Source organism: Sprattus sprattus (assembly GCF_963457725.1).
Source record: "Sprattus sprattus genome assembly, chromosome: 18".
NCBI lineage: Eukaryota > Metazoa > Chordata > Actinopteri > Clupeiformes > Clupeidae > Sprattus > Sprattus sprattus.
Genome location: NC_137916.1, coordinates 25,779,286 through 25,789,285, shown reverse-complemented (window position 1 = coordinate 25,789,285; position 10,000 = coordinate 25,779,286). Strand labels below are relative to the sequence as shown.

Here is a 10,000-nt window from a genome sequence, read left to right as displayed (position 1 = left end):
GACGGACGGACACACACACACACACACACACACACACACACACACACACACACACACACACACACACACAAACACGCTGGTGTTAGGGATGTTTGTTGCTGTGTGTTAGCCCTCAGACAGTCTGAGACCACACACAAGCCTTCCTTGCCCAAGAATTTAGACAAACTTTGCATCGGCCCTTTTGTCTAAATTCCCCTTGTTTCTTTGAGACTGCCTATTTACCGCCAGGGAAACACTGATTGTGCCCCAACCTGCAAAATTTCCTTTGGAAAAATAAAATAAAAATTAAATAAAACTGTCATCAAACACTATTCAAAGGATGAACGTGTGGTGGGTTACCCTTGGGATAGTACATTAATCTGCCCCTTTTAAATTTGGACCAACTCTGTGAAATAAAACACATTGAACAAAGACCCCCGAGACCAACTCTGTCCACATCGCTACAGTAATGTTCTTCCAATATGATTTATGTCTGTGAATATAACTGAATATTCCATATTAGCTTTGTGAATAATGGCACATACACTGCTGATCCAGAATAACTATGCATGCTTTTTATAATGAGCTGCCCTCATCGATAGGTACTCACAAGCAGGGGGCCCCAAGCCGGGGAGCTTTGAATTAACAAAAAAGCTTGCACATTGTTGCTAACATATCATTAATCTTAACAGGCCAATGGGTGCTGGAAATGACTTGTAAGAGGCTTAATTTGAGTGTGGTGTGGAGTTCAGGTGAGGAAAAGAATAGGGGGGCTGGTTCCCTTCTTTAATTATACAGCTTTTAAAAATGAGATCTAATAAAAAGGTAATGGAAACATTGAATCATTCATTTGGCTAATGAAAAATTGAGAGTTGGGGCGGCCGCGGCGAGAGAGAAGGGTCCTGGTAAAGGTGAGCCACAATAATTGTTCCATTTCATCCTTTTGTCACCTTGATATCTCTGGCTGTTGGGGAGTGCAGGCGTACCCTGGGGCTGAGAAGGTTTAAACTGCTTTTTTTTTTTTTTTTTTAAAACATCTATTTTGCCTTCGGTTTTGACAAGGAAATTAATTACTGTTTTACCTGGGATGTAGTTGCTAACATCCAGAGGGAAATAAACCCGACTACCTGATTCTATTAAATTCAAATTGAAAAAGGAAAGGCGGCCTGCTTTGCGGAAGGCACATTAGCACATTAGCAAGCCGGTGGAGTCGAGGCTCTTGCTTAGTCTGAAGGCCAGTGCCCTGCGGTCTTTCGAGAAGCTTGCTATGTCACTGAAATGTAATCCTTCCCATTCCGTCGTTCTCTCTCCTAATCTTTAAATAAGGAGCTAGTCTGCTCAACGCCTTTCTGTTTACACATGAATGGGGGGGGGAAACTGGATTAATCATCCCTTTAAACACATTTATGCATTGAGCCGCTGGTGGCTGCTGTGCTAACACGGAGATGACTCTCCGAAACACAATGGAGAACGGCAGTGTTGTGATCTCGTACACGCTACTGAAACAGAGGTGAGAAATCATCAGCAGTTGATTCTATTTCCCTCTCTTTCTTTTTTTCTCTGTCTCCCTCTGTAACTGAAAAGTGATCCGACAGCCAGGTTTGAAATACGATCTGCTCACTTTTGCGTATTTTTTGGCGGCGAACATGCCCTTTGATGTGTAGAATTGCCCGTGCGGAAAAAATAAATATGTGCGATATATTTAGCATGAATATTTACCGTATAAACAACTTAGATTATGCTCTTTCATTTAAAATGGTGGAAGCAAAGTATGGGGGAGGAAGGGGTGTCTGTGTGTGTGTGTGTGTGTGTGTGTGTGTGTGTGTGTGTGTGTGTGTATGTGTGTATGTGTGTGTGTGTGTGCGTGAGTATGTATGTGAGAGAGTAGCGAAGGGAGGGGGGGGGGGTTCATGGTGCTGCAGCACTCTGTTTGTATCTGTGTGTGTGTGTGTGTGTGTGTATGTGTGTGTTTGTGTGTGTGTGTGTGTGTGTGTGTGTGTGTGTGTGTGTGTGTGTGTGTGTGTGCGAGTATGTATGTGAGAGAGTAGAGAAGGGGGTGTGGGGGGGTCATGGTGCTGCAGCACTCTGTTTGTATCTGTGTGTGTGTGTGTGTGTGTGTGTGTGTGTGTGTGTGTGTGTGTGTGAGAGAGGAGGGGGGGGTCATGGTGCTGCAGCACTCTGCGGCAGCCATGCGCTGAATGAAAAATCGGGCGCGTGCAGCAGGGATGTGAGCGAGCGAGCGAGTCGGTTTTTATTGCTGCGAGAGAGCGATTACACTGAGGCAGATGCTCCAACCAACAGGAGGCGGCCTCCACATCAAAGCCATAAAAGTGTACAACTGCTTTGTGGTCTAATCATTTCTCTCGTTGGTGTGGAGCTGGAAGGTTTGCGGGGGTGGGTGCGCAGGGGGATGGGGGGTGGGGTGGGGGTTGATAGCCCCATGCTTCATAAACATTGTTGGGGGGCTTTACATTGGCAACGGCCTCTCTGTTATCCCCAGTTCATAAAACTGCATCCCACTTTATGCGCAATAAAATGCCTTTCTGGGTTACTTGAAGGAAGCGCAAGCTCAGTGTTTGATCCAGGGTGAAATTAAGAACCTCCAATTAAAATAAATTAGTTTTGGTGTGGTGCGGAAACCGGGCCCCAAAAATGGAAGTGTTTGAATTTCCCACTGTCCAAAGCCCCAGACAAAGAAAAGGCAAATTGAAGACGGTATAAAAATTAATCAGGGCGCCGGTTTCAAGTAATTGGCCAAATATCTCCTTCTTTCTTTTTTTTTACTCATTAGCCAAGAGAAAAGCAAAGAAGTCTCTCTGTCTTGCCCCTCTTATTTACGTACACTTCACACCATTTTGCGTGAGATAATTTTTTTTTAGCCAATTTAGCCATTTTGTATGCTCTCTCTTTTCCTTTCTTCTGTTCTTTTTTTTTGTCCTTTTAAAGCGCGGCAGTTGGTTAATAGTGAACAGAAACTTCTTCCCCTTCAGCGTTCCATCATTAGTTGCTTTGTAATCCCAGTGTGCTTTATCACACTGTGCACAGGGTGTTCAAATGCATTAAAAAAGAAACCCTTAATTAATGTACATGTTTAATCATCTCTTTACACATGTCCAGGTCATTTCTCATTGTTCCTCTCCTCCATGCAATCTCCTCCGCTCACATCACAATAGGGGGGGAATGGTCCGAGAATGTTTCAGGTTTTTTTTTTTCTTCGTCTTTTCAATATATGCCTCTTTCCTCCTCTCTCGCTCTTTTTCACACTCTCTCTCTCTCTGTCTATCTCCCTCTCTCTCTCTCTCTGTCTATCTCTCTCTCTCTCTCTCTTTCTCTCGCACACAAAACCAGCGTTCTGATCCCCCCCCCCCCCCAGTACCACTTAACTGAAACATAAATAAATGTCCTCCGCTTTGTTTTTTGTAGAGTGCTTGAAATGAGTGTGCTGTTCGAGTGAATGAAACAGCTTGGGAAGCGTTGGTGTTTCCGCTCCTCAACAAACCTCGGCACTTTTCAAACAACACAAATGAAAGAATAACAATGGACGAATTACATTTTTCTCATAAAAAAAAAAAGTGCCGGATATATGTAGCATGACCGCCGCGTATGTTTCGGCTGCTTTTAATGGCTCCACATAAACACACCCCAAAACTGGACAAATTACAAAAGAGGGATGCAAGGTTGCTCAACAAGAGTTATGTGATTTTATAGCTTGCTGCGTATGCAAATTCCCACTGTAATGAGTTTTGTCGATGTGACATTACGAAGAGGGTGCAGAATCCTATTACTCCTTTTTCAATCATTTTATGGCAATTTGCACGGCGAACAGTGAGGCTGTACCTCCTGACATACAGCACTTTATGTTTGCTACATAGACTTATGTCAGTACGTTTTTGATTGCATAATACATTTTCAAAAAATGAAATGCTGTAGCCAAGCCTAGATGCAAGACTGCGATGAGAAGCCCTTAGATTTCCCGTTGCGGGAGTAGTCCAACTCCATTTCTATAATCCATTTGGTGCAAATTGGTCCAAGTCTAATTTCCAGCCCATCTCCTAATCTCCCTGAGACACAACACTTAATCAGAGATCAGGTAGCAGTCGGCTGCCTGCACCCGTACTGCTCTCCTGATAGCTTTCATTTCCGCCTGTGCAGGACCCCGTTAATGAACATCAAACACATCTTAAATCAACTGCCCCGCCTCAGGTGAGACAAAGTTCAAGTGGTCGCTCCAGCCGCCTCGTCTCGCGCCTCTCGCTGCCCTCCCCCATCCCCCCCTCCCCCCTCAAACTGCCCCCTCCACCACCAGCACCACCACCCCCACCCCCACTTCGCTGCATGTACATCAGACACCCACCCCTACCCCGATCTCGTGAATCAAAGGCGCGGGCGAATCGACACAAACACCACAGCCACACTCCATTTCCACCTCCTGATATGCGCACTTATCTCAGATTCATCCCCGTGATTTACTATCGCGTTTGAAGTGCGACAGCCAAACTGCAGTCGTCGACGATTGCTTAAGCGCAGACACAGCCGTTTAAACCCCCGTCTCCCAGTCGGATTGAGGTGTGTGGGGGGGGGGGGGACCTCGTCAATAGCTATTTATAGATGTTACCTAAACACAATCGTCAGAGCCATTTACCTGAATCAGCACAATCAGAGGCCGTTAATGACACAGTAATTAAAAATAAAGGGGGGGGGTTTCAAAAAACCCAAACGTAAGCCCACTAATGGGTTGTGGGCAGTTTGGAAACTTGAAAGGTGAGACACAAAGCAAATCAATAATGAGCCATTTTGTAATTAACAGAATGTGCACTGAATTAGGAAAACGCCTGTCTGGAGAAATTGAAAATATCGATTTTAATTCACAAAATATATTTCATCCCTTTGATGCCCTTGTGAAGACAGACAATTAGGGCTCGATTTCAGCCTTTTACCTCCCCCAACCCGTACAGTCCCTATTATCATAAAATCTCAATATTTTTCAGCGTAATGGGCGAAGGTGGGTAATGATAGCTGAAGGAGGGTCAGGCCAGGAGATGGCCAAGGGTTGACAATGAGACGCAAAAAAAGGACACGTTCCTTTCTCGTCCCTCCATCCCTCTCCACCCACCCTCTTTTTCTCTGTATTTCCATCCCTTCGTTCCCACAATCCTCTCTGTTTCAAGGCCCATGAAATAAAACGAATCCCCCCCCCCCCCCCCCCCCCCCCTAAAGGCGCAGAGGCAAGTGGGATCACAGAGGGCGTGTTTGGTGTTTTTTTTTAAGGTTGTGCCAGTGCAATGGGACAGCGTGCCCTCTTGCCAATCACCCACGCCCGGCTCTGCACATTGTGAGCGTGGAGAGGCCTCTGGGTGGTTGGAATAATCAGGCTCTGGCTGCCGGAGCGAGCGCCAGTCGGTGGAGCCACAGCCAGCGGCTCCTCAAGAGGACACCAAAGGATTGAGGTCACTTTATAATGCACTTCCACAGCCTTGCAACGCTGTACTGTTCAATGATAACCTCCTTTAAAATAGCCCTTTAATTAGGCATCGCTTTATCTCGCGCTCTTTTATTTTCACATTTTCATTCCAGAAAGTGGCCTCGTGTTTTTTTTTTTTTTGCATAAGTCATTTATTTTTAGATTCTGGCATTGCTTGTTTAAGGTTTAAGGAGCATACTATTTGTCAGGTGCTGGACTATTAAGATTGTATTCTCCCTTGCTGAACATAACTAGAAATGTATGATCTTCAGTGGCATTTTGAATATATATTTTAAGATGTACTAAATATAAGTAATCTCATAGTCTCTTAATCTCAAGATCTGTTTCTGTATGCATAACCTAGACAGCAGTGCATTGTGACTGGGCAACAGTTATAGAAATGTGATCTGAACAGTTTATCAAACGTCAATACAAAGGCCATTAATCACATGAGTTACAGTATATGTGTGAATGGTCAACATTTCACTGATAAAACATGAAAAACAGATAATTCATGCGCCTTACACTCACCTGCATAGAATTCTGGACTGTAGACCGCACCCACAACTGGATTCAACTTCCAGCCTGGACACACACACACACACACACACACACACACACATGGGAAAAAAAGAGAGACAGATAAAGCATAGGAGTGTTAGATCTTGTCTCTCTGAGCCCCTTTTTCGTATTCCTTGGGATTTCCATCCGGTCTTGTCGGGGGGTTAGCCATGTTGAGATCATGGCTAACTAAGGGCCCGGTCTGCGAGCTGCCGCGGCGGTGTCTTAATGATGCCAGCTGAGGGCAGACCAGTGCAAAGCGCCTGTCACGGCACGCCGGGATGAGGAGGAGAAGAGCCTGACAGATCTCTCTCAAACTCTAACTTCTACAAATGGCCTGTCAGTTTAAGCCTCGTCGGAGAGAGAGAGGGAGCGGAGAAGACACAGAGCGGGAGAGAGGGAGAGAGAGAGAAAGGAGAAAGAGCAGGAGAGACTGAGAGCAAGGGACGGCGAGACAGAGAGCTCAAACAGAACGAAAAGAGATGGAAAGAGCAAGACCGCAGACAGCAAGGAGAGAGTGTCGGGAAAGAGACGTGAGATGATGGGGATAAAAGCCTCTGAGACACATATTGGCAGCCAAAGGTCTCGTCTCAATTAGCATCTCAATAGCAAACTGCATAACGCTTCGGCCGGGGCGGGGGGCGGGAGGGGTGGGGGGGTGGAGAGAAGTGAAGAGAGAGACAGAGGAAGGGTGACGCGCCGCAAAGAGAGGGCAGTGGAAGAGAGGAGAGATGGAAGAGAGGAGAGAAGGAAGAGAGGAGAGACGGAAGAGAGGGCAGCGGAAGAGAGGAGAGAAGGAAGAGAGGGCAGTGGAAGAGAGGGCAGCGAAAGAGAGGAGAGACGGAAGAGAGGAGAGAAGGAAGAGAGGAGAGACGGAAGAGAGGGCAGCGGAAGAGAGGAGAGACTGAAGAGAGGAGAGAAGGAAGAGAGGAGAGAAGGAAGAGAGGAGAGACGGAAGAGAGGGCAGCGGAAGAGAGGAGAGACAGAAGAGAGGGCAGCGGAAGAGAGGAGAGACGGAAGGCAAGCGCTTCGCACTTCGCTCACAACAATTAAAAACTTTGCGGGCGTCGTGCGGAGAGAGGCGAGCGGGGGAGCGGGACGAGGGCCAGCGTCCGACTTGGCAGGTTAATCACACACGGCAGACGCTGCCACCGCGCCCACTGTGGCACTCTGGGAAGGCAGCGGGCGCCGGGGGCGACGGCAGACACGTCTCGGATTCGAGGAGACAGCTGACTGGACAGAGGTCAAAGGTCAAGCCGAAGGGGGCACAGGGAAGGGGCGAGGATGTCCCCTCCCCGGTCATCTGGCACAGCAGCGCATCTTCACTCTGGTGAAAGTGCCCTTCCCGAAATAAAATATGCCTGTCACTCAAACACGGTCCCCGCTGAGGCCAGATTTTTGCTGAAAATTGTTCACAGCAGAATAAGGCTTGCCTTAAAACAGCTGAACTTTCCAAAATCTTTTCTTAGTTTTTACTGAGTTAAGTGTGAAAGAGGAATAGGAATGTGACTGCTTAGAATGCTTTCCATTCTGAAGGCCACACTGGGGATGTTTTCAGTTTTTATTTCTCTTTTTTATGTAAGAGGATGTTTTTAAAAGGAGGTCTGCGAGATAACTTTCAGTTAAAGTTTGAACAGTTTCATATTCTGCGCATGTAGTGTCTGTGACTCACCGTTTGCATAGGGGTTAACTGGCTTCTTATTGGTCATGACTCGGGCCGTTGCATTGTTAACCTAAGCACAAAGAAGAGCATATCAGTACAGTCTCACTGACACAGATAGATATTATTAATTTATAAATATAGTTATATATATAGATAGATATTACATATATATAAAGTAAATGTTACAAAATAAACACATGCATTCATATCATTGCTATATATGTAAAAGTATTTTAAAGAAAAATTACGACTGCCATAACAAACAAATCCATTTCACAAGAAATCTCATCCATAAATACTAAAAGGACAAACAAAGCAAATCAAGATATTTGCAATTTCATTTGAGAGAGATTGTTTTTCAGCATGCTTTGTCATCTGATGATCAGTTTGAAAAGAAAGAGAGTGGAGTAACGAAAAAACACACAAAATGCACTCAACAAACGAAACGCTTCCCATATATGAAAGAGCATGCAGTGGAGGAGGAGGGGGGGAGGGGGGACGACTCGGTTTAACGGAAAAGGCGAAAATGTCAAAGGAGAAAAAGAAGGGCAGACAACATTGGCATTGTGCAAACATACAGTAAAAAGATCTTCGGAAGTACCATTTGAAAAAAAGCAACATTTAGCATTCAGACACTCGAAACAGGAGCCTTTCGTATCATCGCATCAACCAGAAACCAAAGGAACGACAACCCAGGAAAAAACAAACAAACCAAAACAAGAGGAACCAAATGAAATCATTCCAGCTTTTTTGAAACGACAGCTAACAAAAGCAATAAAAAGAGGGTGCATTATTTTCGAACACAGTAACGAAGTTAACAAGTCTGTGCAACGAGTCAATCCAGTCCCAAGTCAGTGTGTCTCTCACGCAGCTAAACGGACACTTTCAAAAGTACAACGCGCACCAAGAGAAGTAGCATCAAGGAAAAAACGAAAACAAAACTGAACAAGTCAAAAAAAAATAGTAGAGAAAAGAAAAAGAAAACCACGTGGTATCAGCGCGTAAAATTACGTGACATGGCAGATGGATTGCTCCACTTACCATTCCACACCAGCCACCCCGCAAGTGTATGTATTGTTACCATGGTTACTGAGAGTTTGGTGAGGGCCCTACATGCTATCATTGGAAAAGGGAGGGGGGGAGGAGGGGGGAGGAAACGAGAAGGCAAAATATGCAAAAGCTTACTAAGAGGCTGCACCACGTGAAACCCCAGAACGGCGGGCGAATCCGAAACGGATCGGGCCCTCGTCCGGCACAGACCTCACACTAGGTTCGGGAGCCGGATCGGGGCCGGACCTGTTTCGGAGTCCCCCTGCGGCCTGGGCCGGGAATCACACTACAAAAGTCTTTCTGAGCAACAGACAGTGTTGAGTGGGAGTCAGTGGTGACAGTCCTTCAAACGGACATCTTTGTTTCTGGACCAGCAGGAGCACATACGCTCAGTCTTTTATGTTTCTTTTTTTTTTATATCCATTTTATGCAACACAGATAACGACTTTTTTTTCCCCCTCATTCTCCGACTCATTTCTCTCTCTCTCTCTCTCTCTCTCTCTCTCTTTCTCTCATTTTTTTCTCTCAGTGGTAGGAGAGTGAGTCAGATTGCAGTCTGGAATACCCCAGAGCAGGTCAAGCTTAACATTTTTTTTGGAGGAGCCGAGCAGCTCTGTCTGTGATCACAGCATCCTCGATGCATCCCTGCCGTACCAATTAACGCTTTTGCTGGATTTAGTGTGCTTAGTTTCAAGCCACCGCATATCCCTCATCAACCCTGCAATAAGGTCACCAGCCATCTTCACACAATCCCAGTGAGTGTGCTGTTTTTGCCTGCCAAACGCTCCTGCACCCATTTAGTTTACTAAGCCAAAGTATGCACTTCAAAAACACAAGATAACAGAAGTGAATGCCAACTCAATTTAAAAAACAAAACAACTAAAAAAAAAACAACAATAAGATAATAGAACACAATTCCATATTAGCTTCATAAATAAACAAAACTGAATTCTAACCAAATCCTGGATGGAATCATATTTGAGTACATATCAGTCACAGCAGTCAAACTTGGCACATGTCTATGAGTGTATACGATGAAATCAAACTGAAATATGGAGCGAGGGAGAGAGAGGAGGAGGAGGGAGGGAGGGGAAGGGAAGGGAAGGGGGGGGGTTGCACAAGAACAGAAATCAGTGATGCACCTGGAGATGAGTGAAATGAGAGTATAGCAGACACTGACGTGAACGAAACCGAAAGAGAGAGAGAGAGAGAGACAGAATGCAAACAATAAACACACATACAAACAAACAAACCAACAAACATACACACACACAAACAAACAAACT

At 45.4% G+C, this 10,000-nt stretch overlaps 1 protein-coding gene across 1 annotated transcript in view; it reads right to left on the bottom strand.

Annotated features, from left to right (window-relative positions):
* rbfox1 (RNA binding fox-1 homolog 1) overlaps window positions 1-10,000 on the bottom strand; it is a 43,784-nt gene that overhangs the window by 17,513 nt on the left and 16,271 nt on the right. Inside the window, exons 6-7 of the mRNA XM_080856269.1 lie at window positions 7,674-7,734; window positions 5,972-6,025 (exon numbers count right to left, since the gene is read on the bottom strand). Coding sequence (XP_080712395.1) covers window positions 5,972-6,025; window positions 7,674-7,734 — 115 coding nt within the window. The remainder of the gene's footprint in view (window positions 1-5,971; window positions 6,026-7,673; window positions 7,735-10,000) is intronic.